The 13,991-nt window shown below is 39.7% G+C and overlaps 1 protein-coding gene across 1 annotated transcript in view; it reads left to right on the forward strand.

Annotated features, from left to right (window-relative positions):
* LOC120998923 (taste receptor type 1 member 3-like) overlaps positions 1-13,991 on the forward strand; it is a 108,260-nt gene that overhangs the window by 26,472 nt on the left and 67,797 nt on the right. The window contains exons 2-3 of the mRNA XM_040429801.1: positions 5,296-6,099; positions 11,217-11,480. Of these exons, the coding sequence (XP_040285735.1) occupies positions 5,296-6,099; positions 11,217-11,480 (1,068 nt within the window). The remainder of the gene's footprint in view (positions 1-5,295; positions 6,100-11,216; positions 11,481-13,991) is intronic.

Genomic DNA, 13,991 nt, shown 5'->3' on the forward strand with positions numbered 1-13,991 from the left:
AGGGGGGCGAAAACGAGTACCTTTAGGCTTTACAGGGTTGCTCACAATTTAGCCCCGCCCAAAATGCCAGAACAGTAAACACACCCCACAAATGACCCAATTTCAGAAAGTAGACACCCCAAGGAATTCACTGAGGGGCATAGTGAGTCCGTGGGAGATTTTATTAATTTTTTTGCCAGAAGTTAGCAGAATTATTATGTTTTTCCTCAGAAAGTGTCATTTTCCTCTAACTTGTGAAAAAAAATTAAATCATACATGAACTCACCATGCCTCTCCGTGAATACTTTGGGGTGTCTTCTTTCTAAAATGGGGTCATTTGGGGGGTATTTATACTGCCCTGGCATTTTAGGGGCCCTAAAGCGTGAGAAGAAGTCTGGAATTCAAATGCCTAAAAATGCCCTCCTAAAAGGTACTCATTGGAATTTGGGCTCCTTTGTGCACCTAAGCTGCAAAAAAGTGTCACACATGTGGTATCGCCGTACTCAGGAGAAGTAGGACAATGTGTTTTGGGGTGTATTTTTACATATACCCATACTGTGTGTGATAAATATCTCTGTAAATGACAACTTTTTCAATTTTTTTATACAAAGTTGTCAATTTACATAGATATTTCTCTCACCCAGCATGGGTATATGTAAAAATACACCCCAAAACACATTGCCCTACTTCTCCTGAGTACGGCGATACCACATGAGTGACACTTTTTAGCAGCCAAGATGCGCAAAGGGGCCCAAATTCCAATGAGTACCTTTAGGATTTCACAGGGCATTTTAACGCATTTGGATTCCAAACTACTTCACGCTTTAGGGCCCCTAAAATGCCAGGGCAGTATAAATACCCCACAAGTGACCCCATTTTAGAAAGAAGACACCCCAAGGTATTCCGTGAGGGGCATAGCGAGTTCATAGAAGATTTTTTTTTTTTTGCACAAGTAAGCGGAAATAGATTTTTTACTTTTATTTTTTTTTTTTTTTTTACAAAGTCTCATATTCCACTAACTTGTGACAAAAAATAAAATTTTACATGAACTCACCATGCCCCTCACAGAATACCTTGGGGTGTCTTCTTTCTAAAATGTGGTCACATGTGGGGTATTTATACTGCCCTGGCATTTTAGGGGCCCTAAAGCGTGAGAAGTAGTTTGGAATCCAAATGCGTAAAAATGCCCTGTGAAATCCTAAAGGTACTCATTGGAATTTGGACCCCTTTGCGCATCTTGGCTGCAAAAAAGTGTCACTCATGTGGTATCGCCGTACTCAGGAGAAGTAGGGCAATGTGTTTTGGGGTATATTTTTACATATACCCATGCTGGGTGAGAGGAATGTCTCTGTAAATTGACAACTTTGTATAAAAAAATGTAAAAAGTTGTCATTTACAGAGATATTTTTCACACACAGTATGGATATATGTAAAAATACACCCCAAAACACATTGCCCTACTTCTTATGTGTACGGTGATACCACATGTGTGACACCTTTTCGCAGCCTAGGTGCGCAGAGGGGCCCAAATTCCAATGAGTACCTTTACAATTTCACAGGGCATTTTTTACGCATTTGGATTCCAAACTACTTCTCACGCTTTAGGGCCCCTAAAATGCAAGGGCAGTATAAATACCCCACAAGTGACCCCATTTTAGAAAGAAGACACCCCAAGGTATTCCGTGAGGGGTATGGTGAGTTCATGTAAAATTTTATTTTTTGTCACAAGTTAGTGGAATATGAGACTTTGTAAGAAAAAAAATATATATTCCTTTTCCGCTAACTTGTGAGAAAAAATAAAAACTTCCATGAACTCACTATGCCCATCAGCGAATACCTTAGGGTGTCTACTTTCCGAAATGGGGTTTTTTTTTTTTTTTTTTTTTTTTTTTTTTTTTTTTTTTTTTTTTTTTTTTTTTTTTTTTTTTTTTTTTTTTTTTTTTTTTTTTTTTTTTTTTTTTTTTTTTTTTTTTTTTTTTTTTTTTTTTTTTTTTTTTTTTTTTTTTTTTTTTTTTTTTTTTTTTTTTTTTTTTTTTTTTGTTTTTTTTTTTTTTTTTTTTTTTTTTTTTTTTTTTTTTTTTTTTTTTTTTTTTTTTTTTTTTTTTTTTTTTTTTTTTTTTTTTTTTTTTTTTTTTTTTTTTTTTTTTTTTTTTTTTTTTTTTTTTTTTTTTTTTTTTTTTTTTTTTTTTTTTTTTTTTTTTTTTTTTTTTTTTTTTTTTTTTTTTTTTTTTTTTTTTTTTTTTTTTTTTTTTTTTTTTTTTTTTTTTTTTTTTTTTTTTTTTTTTTTTTTTTTTTTTTTTTTTTTTTTTTTTTTTTTTTTTTTTTTTTTTTTTTTTTTTTTTTTTTTTTTTTTTTTTTTTTTTTTTTTTTTTTTTTTTTTTTTTTTTTTTTTTTTTTTTTTTTTTTTTTTTTTTTTTTTTTTTTTTTTTTTTTTTTTTTTTTTTTTTTTTTTTTTTTTTTTTTTTTATTTTTTTTTTTTTTTTTTTTTTTTTTTTTTTTTTTTTTTTTTTTTTTTTTTTTTTTTTTTTTTTTTTTTTTTTTTTTTTTTTTTTTTTTTTTTTTTTTTTTTTTTTTTTTTTTTTTTTTTTTTTTTTTTTTTTTTTTTTTTTTTTTTTTTTTTTTTTCTTTTTTTTTTTTTTTTTTTTTTTTTTTTTTTTTTTTTTTTTTTTTTTTTTTTTTTTTTTTTTTTTTTTTTTTTTTTTTTTTTTTTTTTTTTTTTTTTTTTTTTTTTTTTTTTTTTTTTTTTTTTTTTTTTTTTTTTTTTTTTTTTTTTTTTTTTTTATTTTTTTTTTTTTTTTTTTTTTTTTTTTTTTTTTTTTTTTTTTTTTTTTTTTTTTTTTTTTTTTTTTTTTTTTTTTTTTTTTTTTTTTTTTTTTTTTTTTTTTTTTTTTTTTTTTTTTTTTTTTTTTTTTTTTTTTTTTTTTTTTTTTTTTTTTTTTTTTTTTTTTTTTTTTTTTTTTTTTTTTTTTTTTTTTTTTTTTTTTTTTTTTTTTTTTTTTTTTTTTTTTTTTTTTTTTTTTTTTTTTTTTTTTTTTTTTTTTTTTTTTTTTTTTTTTTTTTTTTTTTTTTTTTTTTTTTTTTTTTTTTTTTTTTTTTTTTTTTTTTTTTTTTTTTTTTTTTTTTTTTTTTTTTTTTTTTTTTTTTTTTTTTTTTTTTTTTTTTTTTTTTTTTTTTTTTTTTTTTTTTTTTTTTTTTTTTTTTTTTTTTTTTTTTTTTTTTTTTTTTTTTTTTTTTTTTTTTTTTTTTTTCATGAACTCACTATGCCCATCAGCGAATACCTTAGGGTGTCTACTTTCCGAAATGGGGTCATTTGTGGGGTGTTTCTACTGTCTGGGCATTCTAGAACCTCAGGAAACATGACAGGTGCTCAGAAAGTCAAAGTGCGTAAATTAATTATTTTGCACCATAGTTTGTAAACGCTATAACTTTTACCCAAACCAATAAATATACACTTATTGCATTTTTTTTTTTTATCAAAGACATGTAGAACAATACATTTTGAGAAAAAATTATATAGAAATGTAGTTTTATTTGAAAAATTTTACAACAGAAAGGGAAAAATGAAATTTTTTTGCAAAAATTTCGGTCATTTTTGATTAATATCAAAAAAAGTAAAAATGTCAGCAGCAATGAAATACCACCAAGTGAAAGCTCTATTAGTGAGAAGAAAAGGAGGTAAAATTAATTTGGGTGGTAAGTTGTATGACCGAGCAATAAACCGTGAAAGTAGTGTAGTGCTGAATTGTAAAAAGTAGTCTGGTCATTAAGGGGGTTTAAGCTAGGGGGGCTGAGGTGGTTAAAGCCGAAAACTTTAATGATTTGGCTTGTTCCCTAAACAAACCTATTCTCCGGTTTAAAGTATAAGTACAGTTGTGTAATTGTGGGCCTGCTTGGGAGTGGGGCATTGTCATGGGGTTCCTATTGGCCCTGACTGATTTAATGCAATAGGTGGTGTGATGGAAATGTGTTTGGGTGCTTACAAGGCTGTGTTGCGGTGTAATTTGTGTTCAATTTGTGGCCTCAGTGAAGGGGTGTGAAAGACTAAGTGAGTGGAGTAAATCAATCCTCGGCACCAACAACTGGGTGACATGACAGGGCAATTATGGATGTGACAGAATAGTTTTGTGAAAGCAACTCATGAAATAGAGCAAAACAGGAATACTGATGGCCCACTAGGTTTGTGACATCACTAATCTGTAAGTGCCACCTTGGTGACTTCTTTCCCAAAAACATTTAACCACTGCTCATACGCTTTCCCTTTCCCAGCCTTTTAAGAGACCAGTATAATTGGGACTTGTGGGACCTAAGATAATGGGGCGGTTTCTTAGATTTTTCTATTCATGGAATAGTGATGAGAAGCATAGGCAATATTCGAATTCACAATATTTTGCAAATTATTGGTCTAATATTCGCCATAAATTTGCAAATTCGTGATCTCCAGTCATTATATTCTTGATTGCAAAAAACGGCAATGTAATATGCGCATATTGCGCGTGCAATACAGTCATGGCTCACTTTTGCTACATTTTTCAAGCTGCTAAAAGTTTTCTGAGACTGGAGAAAATGGTTGGCAGCAACTTTCGTGACTCCTGATCACTGTAAGCAATTTTACATTAAAGCTCTGTGCTCCAATATATTAGCGATTGCGAAAATCGGCACTAATGATGTACATATTTTTTGCGCAATACGTGCAAATTCACAATTTATCAGGTCTGAGTAGATATTACTGATTGGCGCACTAAGAATTGTTGTGACATCACAGCACTATGTCTGTAGCATGTATGTATGGACAGAAGAGAAACAGTAATTCCTATCACATTACCTAACACCCTGCACTGGAACCTATCAGCTACACTATATCACTATCTAACCTACACTGACTATCTCCAGCTACAGTAACTATCTGTATTATATGAGCTAACTATCTAATGTAATTGGATAAGGAATAGAATCCAGGTGAAAGCACAGAGCACAGCAATGTCACTGCTCTCTCTCTCTCAGAACTAGAAAAAAAACTGCAGAAAAAGGTTGCTGGGGACGTTCTTATATAGTAAGGGGTAGGCAACTTTTCTATTGGTTTCTAGGGATGTTGTTAAGCTCTGACAAAGATATTGCAGCCTTCTCATTGGCCCACAAGCAAGAAGGGAGGTTAATGATGAAAGAAAATCTAGAATATTCTTGATTTCGAATATATAGCACTATAGTCTACATGTTTGCAAAATTCTCGAAGTGCCGATATTCGCGATAAAAATTTGCGATTAGAATATTAGCGAGCAAAACTATCATGGAATACCTCTTTTTGTTCTCACCCTACAGATCAGCTATGGAGCAATGGATCCTGTCTTCAGTAACAAGCTCCTTTTCCCTTATTTCTATCGCACAGTCCCTGATGGGTCCACTCATTATGAAGCCACAGTTCTCCTACTGAAGCATTTTGGCTGGAGCTGGGTGGGGATGGTGACAGCAGATGATGAGAGCAGCCAACGAGCCAGCATGGAGCTCTACAATGTAATGACCCGAAGCGGGGTCTGCATAGCTTATAGAGAATCTGTCAAAGATCATGCTTATTTCATACAGTCTATGACCCACAAGAAGGCGTTCTATAAAATACAAAAGACCCACTGCAATGTGATCATATTTGTTGGTAACTCTTATGGATTAGAGTCATTGGACTCGCTATTATCTGATGACTTCCATCCTCGGAAAGTTATTATCATGCTCTCACTTATTTTTCCTAACAAATTAATCATGCTTCCCGCATTGCAAGGATCTTTGCAGCTCACCCTTCAAAAAGGAAGAATTCAAGGGTTAAAGGAATATTTACTCACGGCCGGTCCTCTAAAAAATCCGGGGCTTGAGATAATGTTTGATGAATGGCAATATTTAAATTTTAATTGCACCTTAAGCAATGATTATTCTTACTATAGACCATGTGATGAAAGAGATGTTCTAGGTAATGTGGATCGCTTCCTGTATGATGTAGACAATTTCCGTTACACATTCAGTGTGTACTCTGCAGTGTATATTGTGGCTTACGCCTTACATCATCTGATCTACTCATATCAAGGACAAGAACATCTCCGGTTATTTACCATCCAACATTTACAGGACACATGGAAGGTGAGATTTTTTAGACCTTACCAACATTTTGAGCATCCAAATGAAAAGTAGAAATAAATGTTATTTCTGTGGGTCTGTCTTCTGCAATCACCACGATCGCAAGATCAACAGACTATCATTGACTACATTTTTCTGAGAGGAGCAGAAGATGAGTAGACTGCATGTTTGCCCCCCACATTTGTTGTGCACCTATTAGGCCCCTTTCACACGAGCGAGTTTTCCGCGCGGGTGCAATGCGTGATGTGAATGCATAGCACCCGCACTGAATCCTGACCCTTTCATTTCAATGGGTCTGTGTACATGAGCATTTTTTTTTCACGCATCAGTTCTGTGTTGCGTGAAATAAAAGTACGCATGTTCTATATGCTGCGTTTTTTTCACACAGGCCCGGCCCCATAAAAGTGAATGGGGCCTGCGTAAAGAACGCATTGCATCTGCAAGCAGGTGTGGATGCAATCATTTTTCACTAATGGTTGATAAGAGTTTTGGTGTAAACCTTCAGACGAGCGTTCCTCCCGCAGCGAGTCCGCAACGAAGCACCCGGCCTGACCTCCCATCGCTGCCGGGAGTCACATAGCATTATATTGAGGAACACTCTGTAAGGGGCCTAAGGCCTCTTTCACACGAGCATGACAGATTATGTCTGGATGCGTTCAGGGTGCGTTAAGTGAAACTCGCACCATTTTGCAAGCAAGTTCAGTCAGTCTGCGATTGCGTTCAGCTGTTCAGTTTTTTTCCGCGCGGACACAATGCGCTTTCATGCACGTGATAAAAAACTAAAAGTTTAGAAACAACATCTCTTAGCAACCACCTGCTTGTGGATGCACTCCCATACTGCCTCACTTTGCGGTTTATACTTCTTCCTGGATTGTGTTCACTGCTGGAGGCTGCTACTCCTGATTCCTCAGATAAGTCTGTTTCCTTTATTTGTGTTTCTTGCTGGCTTGATTGTAGGTGACCCTGACTCCGTCCGTATTAAGTGCAGGGAGCCGGTGGTCATGTCCCCTCACTATTATAGGGTTTTTAGGTGTCAGATAGTATAAGGTACTTGGACATGCAATCGTCTACCATAAAGATCTTTGCATGGGCATAGCAGTCAGGGACAGCTCTAGGGGTTTTATAGGGCTCACCCATATGCTCCTTAGTTTGGGATCAAGCCAGTCGGATGTTTATTTATAAGTTCCAGCTTTCTGCAACACCATCCGTGACATAATGCTGCTGCCACCTCCAGTCTCTGCAATTGTGCCACTCTGTGACCTCCTCATGCTGCAGCCACCTCCAGACTGTTATTATGCCACTCTGTGGTCTGCTCATGCTGCTGCCACCTCCAGACTCTGTAATTGTGCCTCTCTGCGGCCTCCTCATGCTGCAGCCACCTTCAGACTGTGTTATTGTGCCACTCTGTGGTCCGCTCATGCTGCCACCTCCACATTCTGTAATTGTGCCACTCTGCGGCCTTCTAATGCTGATCCTAATCACTTATTTGGGCAGTCACAGGGCCAAAACTGACCGAATAACTCAAGTATGAAATCAGCCTTACAGGTCGATGTTAGTGTCAAGAAGAATGGCACTCCTTTTACAACCTCTTCAGCTGATTCCACATTGATGTCTACAGAATGTGTTCTATTAAACGCTTATACAAGTAGAGCCCCCCGACAGAGAGGAGAGGGTATCAGCAGAAAGTTTGTGTTGACGTCACTGATTATTTTGCCCTTCCTCTGATCCGTCAGAACATTAACCCCAAAAAATGGATCCTGTCTGTGGAGCATTCGCCTTTACTCAGTGAGCATTTGGTCAGTAATCCATCAGTATTGCTAATACCAAAAAAACAGGAGTGGATCCAAAACAGAAATGACACTTGAATGGAATATTTGCATGTCTTCTGTGTTTTGTACCCACTCCTGATTTTGGCTACCAAATCATAAGCCAATTCTGATGCAAAATAGCGACCAGGTCATGCAGGCCTTGAATCTGTTACATAGATAGGATCTGTTGTGCATCTCATTTGTCCTTCCTTCTGACAGATCAGAAGAAGGGTCAAATAAATGATGATGTCAGCCAGGTCGAAAGGCAAAATAGTAGCCCATTCATGAAGTGGGGAGGGTGGGAACAGCATAAGAAGTCCACAGAGTAGCCCTATGACATAGTTGTGAGGTGAAAGCAGCATGAGGAGGCCACAGAGTGGCACAATGACAGAGTGTGGAGGTGGCGACAGCAGCAGCATCAGGAGGAGGCCACAGAGTGGCATAATGACAGAGTGTGGAGGTGGCGGCAGCAGCAGCATCAGTAGAAGGCCACAGAGTGGCACAATGACAGTGTGGAGTTTGCATCAGCATCAGGAGGCCACAGAGTGGCAAGGTAACATAGTGTGGAGGTGGCAGCAGCATAAGGAGGCCACAGAGTAGCACAATGACAGAGTCTGCAAGTGGCGGCAGCATCAGGAGGCCCCAGAGTGGCACAATGGCAGAGTCTGGAGGTGGCAGCAGCAGGAGGAGACCACAGAGTGGCTCAATGACAGAGTGTGGAGGTGGCAGCAGCATCAGGAGTCCACAAAGTAGCAAGGTGACATACTGTGTAGCTGGCAGCAGCATGAGGAGGCCACAGAGTGGCAAGGTGACATACTGTGGAGGTGGGTGGCAATACCAGTACCCTCTGAAGATGGTGGGTGACAGAAGGAACCCTTGACATCAGATGTGTGGCATCAGGTGGATGGTAGCATCAGAATAGTAGTTGAGTCATGTAGCCAGAAGAAACCTGTCTATTGTCAAAGTGTTGGTGTGGCACCATGGATGATCTGGTCTGATGCATCAGGAATTGGTGGGTGGAAATCCTGGCTGATCCACGGCTGATTTATCTTGACAAAGTTCAGTCTCTCCACATTTTGGGTGGACAGGTGTCACGGTCCATCAGGTGACTGATGTCAGGAGATCAAGGTGACTGGCTGAGAGTGGAGGAATGTAACAGCCTCCTTGATTTCTCTTGATTCAGTGTTGATAGGGTTTATGACCACTTCACTTTTCTCAGCTGTTGCTCTGTGGTCATCACTTATACCCTTTATAGTCTGACCCTACCCTTCTGACTATGCTGTAGATAGCTTCATTTGAGTTTGGCTGAGCTGGTGTGAGGTTGTCTCTGGTGTTCCTGCTGGTCCGTCTCTCCAGAAGTTAAGTGTTGCATTTGTTTGTATTCGTTTTATTCCCTGTTGTTTGTATCTGGGCCTGAGAGAGAGACTTCCATTTGTCCATCTGGAGAGGAATGGGTTGTCTCTGGTCCTACCCTGCATGTGAATATTCCTACCTTCAAGGTCTATTCATATTGATAGGTAGTTAGGGCTCGGATTAGGGTTATTTAGGAGGTGACCTTCACCTTCCCTATTTCCAGGCCCAGTTACTGTTCCCCTTCCCTCCTGTGTTCAGTGTGGAGTTTCCCCCCCACACTGATTGTGACAACAGGCGAGTTATTGGGGTGTCTATGGCCCCTGCCGCACTAAACACCAGCTCTAATGCCACACTACTGCCCGGGCAGGACAGCTTTTCCAGTGCAAACTCTGCCAGTTGCGGCCACAAATCCAGTTTGGCTGACCAGTAATCCAGCGGATCTTCAATGTGGGTTGGCAGGGTTCTGTCCAAGTATGCCACCACCTGCTGGTTCAGGTGCTACTCCAGGTCTAGCTGCTGATGAGTAGTTTCTTCACTAGGCGGGTGAAGAAAGCTGCTCATCAGCAACTCTAGACTCAAGTTTCTGCTGATGGAGCTAGTACTGCTCCTGCCACCCCACCCCTCCCCAGCAGCCATGGCAGTGGAACGTGAGCGCAGAGGGCACCCCCGGTCAGACCTGCGAGAGGATGGACGATGGCGCAGTAAGGCAGTGGCCAACTGACTACATAGGATGTCTATAGTAGTTCTGTTTGTCCTCCCTCTCAGCGGGTGTAAAAAAGGTCCTCATTTTGGACCGGTAGTGAGGGTCCAACAAGGTGGAGAGCCAGAAGTCATCCCTCTGCCGAATGGTGACAATTCGGCTGTCACTACGCAAGCAAGGGGGCATGACTTGGGCCATTTGTGCAAGTGATTCGCAGGGACTCCCTTGCCTTAATCTCCACTGCATACTGCCACGGTGTGTCTCGGTCCTCTGCCTCACCTTACTCATCACCCTGTAGCTCCTCTGGCTGCTCCTGTTACACCCCAGAATGGCATTACCACTTCTTCACCCCGCTACTGTCTTTATTGGTTAACCTAGTGTCATCTGTGTATGTATTGCATGACCATCACACTATGCATTTACTATTTTGCAACTGTTAAAGTGTAATATGCATGGTTCAACAGCAAATGGCGGCAAACATGACAGAGCTACAGGTACAGAGAATGGAGCTTTCTTTCCATTCTTACCCCCCTCTGTGGTGTGGTGGGAGTTTTTTCTTGCTCAATCTGCATGGAAAATTAGAGGAACACCCCTATCTGGAGCGGGAAGGTCTAGCTCTGCCCACAGGGAGCGATATTATGGCGCAAGGAGAGGAACTGAAAGCTCCTCCCTTGAAGCCCCTCCTTCATCACCAGTGTCTGCTAGCCAGAGAGGAAACAAGATGGTGTGTCCTCATCAGTCAAACTGGGGCTGGATGTGTTGGGGTGATGAAGTGCCCGAGATGTACGCAGCACCCGAAGAGATACACGTCTCTCAAGTGCAGCAACCCCTGAAAGGTAAAGAGGTGGCATTCCCCGTGCCTGCTGGCATGGCGGAGGCAGCCGGAGTCATCAGGAAGCATAGCTCTTTTAAAGGACTAAATCCCACGGTCCCCAGAGAGATTACGGCCCATGCGGGAAATATGTGGAGGACTGGGCAGTCAGGGTATGGGATTGACCCCAGCCCAGGGACCTGAGTTTTGAGAGGAGGAACGGGAGCGTGATGTGGTTCTCAGTTGAGAGGGGGTTTGGCTTCATCCAAGATGACAAGACCGGGCAGGAACTGTATGTTAACAGGCGCTCTGAAGCGCCGTTACCTTCCTCAGGCCTGGCACAGCCTCTATAAGGGGTACACTGTAGAATACACACCCATGGAGTCCCTTCAGGGTCCATTTGCTGTAGCGGTAATCTGCCTCGAGAAACGTCTGGTCCCATTGTCAGCATCGGAGGTACGGCCCAGCTGCAACAAGAAAAGTGCGCTGTCTGCAAGAGTCGGCAAAAGTTGTTCTCTGCTTCCGAGAACGACCTCAGCCAGAGCCGCTCATCCCAGGGTTCCCTACTCCACCTGAGAGATGGGAGGAACACCAGACCATCGACTTTTCTGCCTTTGGCCTATGGAGACCCCAGAAGGTCTTTGCTATGGCCCTGTCTCCCAGCTGGAAGTTGGGGCTGAACCTTTCCAGCTTCCTTCAGAGCGAGAAACATGTACCACCGTAAGCAACCCGTGGCTTCAGCTTCCTCTGATGTGTATGCCTACAGAGTCCTTTTGTTATGGCTTTTGTTATGGCTTTGCACAGGGAGCAAGAATGTTCCTCACATTTCTGATGGAACTCCTGAACAGTGAATATATTTTTCTTTTGCCACTAGTACACGGCAGACAGGCCTTTAAAATATGTAACTGCACCGCTGAACGGCAAATATATTTTTAGTTTGCCACTAATATATGGCAAAATTGGCCGCTGATTGGCAAATGTATTTTTTCTTTTTACACTAATACAAGTCATAAAAGGCTTTAGAACAGATAACTGCACCGCTGATCGGCAAATATATTTTTTCTTTTTCCGCTAATACACGTCACAAAAGGCTTTACCACAGATAACTGCACCGCTGACCGGCAAATATATATATATTTTTTACGGTAATACACGCCAGAAAAGGCTTTAAAATATATACGGTAACTACACCGCTGAACAGCAAATATATTTTTGGTTTGCCACTAATACAGTATATGGCAAAAATGGCTTTAAAACAGATAACTGCACCACTGACCGGCAAATATATTTTTCCTTTTTACGGTAATACACGCCACAAAAGGCTTTCAATCATATAACTGCACCGCTGACCGGCAAATATATTTTTGGTTTCTCACTAATACACCGCAAAAATGGCTTTAAAACAGATAACTGCACCGCTGAGTGGCAAACATATTTTTTGTTTTTACGGTAATACACGCCACAAAAGGCTTAAAAACATATCTGGTAACTGCACCGATAACCGGAGAATATAATTTTGGTTTGCCACTAATACACGGCAAAAATGGCTTTAAAACAGATAACCGCACCGCTGATATATTTTACTTTTGCCACTAATAGACGACAAAAAGGGCTGTCATTTTAGCACTTCACCACACAACGGCTAATAAGTCCTTTTCTTCCCACTAATAAAAGCCAAAAAATGCTTTAGAACATATAACTGCACTGCACAAGGGCAAATAAGATGTAGAAATATTTCCCTGTAATTAACCCTGTTAATGGCTGTATCAAACAGCACTTGCACCCTAATAAGAACAGTTTGCTGGAATAACAGAGCTTTATAATGGCAATTTGGATCCCTAGTCAGTGCAGCAAGGTGTAATAGGATTGTTCCTATTACCCAGGCTGTAACCTCCCCTACAGAACCCTGCTCAACATAAATGCTGTGGAATGATTCCTCCCTATCCTTTCCCTACACCTTGACTTATATTTCCCTGCACTGGTAATTAGCTTTTTCTGCACAAATTGCTTTTTCTAACAGTCGCTAGCACCTGCTGACGTCTCTCCCTGCACTCAGTACACTGTTAAATGGCAAAATCTAAGATGGCTGCCGCTATTTATAGGGCTGTGACATCACAGGGCTGGCTGGCTGCTGATTGGCTGCATGCATGCATGTCAATCTGGGTGATCCCGCCTTACCAGAGTTCCTTTCTCCATGCCCTCACACATGCAGCTGCCATTTTAGTAAAAAATGCAATTCGTTACCATGAAGTACGAGGAAATTTGGTTTAGGTGCGAATCGAATTTTTCTTGAAATTCGGATCGAATTCCACTTCATCAGCTTTGATTCGTTCATCTCTAAACACCATTTATCAAAACTGCCTTATTCCAAAGTTATTAGCCTACAACTGCACCCCATGACAAATGTGTTTTGATATTCTGTTCCTGAATTGGAGCCTTGCAGTGTAGGACGCACAGTGGTCATTGTTAAGAACAAGGGACGTGGTTAGTGTCACATTTCAGGACACATCTCACTGCTCTAAGGCATGATGGGACAGCAGACACATGACAATCCAGAAAGTAGGATTCAAGCATGGGGGCTAAGAGAAAACTGCAAAAAATACAAGGAGGAATTGCAGCATGCTGCCCCATCAGGTGGAGTAGCCCCATAGTGTAGGATGCCGAGTGGTCACGGTGCTCCTAACTTCAGGCTGTCACTTCCTGGGGGTCAGTCTCCGTTGCAGAGATTGAGTTGGAGAATAAAATGAAGTCCAGACTTGGGAACGTTTCAATCGTGTTTAATTGAATAACAATTGGTTTCAAAGGGTTTATTGCAATTCTCCTTTACTGTATTCCAGCAGGATGCAATATGGTGGCAGGACTTAGTACTCTGCTCTCTCTGCTGTGCTAATCTCAGGTTTCAAAACCCAAAAAAACAGCAAAAGTACTGGTCCAGAGTAAAATATTTAACAGTTTTATTGATAAATGATTCAAATAAAAATATATATACATGAAAGAAGTATTGCTGAAATGACCGAGGAAAAAACTCCTCCAATCAGAGTGCACCCTGGTATAACCTATGATGTGCGTTTCACCATTTTCACCTTTGTCCCGACGAAGGCAGCAGGTGAAACACGCATCAAGGTGGTCTCTTTCCTGGTTGCACTGTATTTCGCCTACACTATGTCTCAGAGTATGTGTTTATTGGATTCACTTCACTATCTATGAGCACCTTTGGATGACA

This window comes from Bufo bufo, chromosome 4 (genome assembly GCF_905171765.1).
Source record: "Bufo bufo chromosome 4, aBufBuf1.1, whole genome shotgun sequence".
NCBI lineage: Eukaryota > Metazoa > Chordata > Amphibia > Anura > Bufonidae > Bufo > Bufo bufo.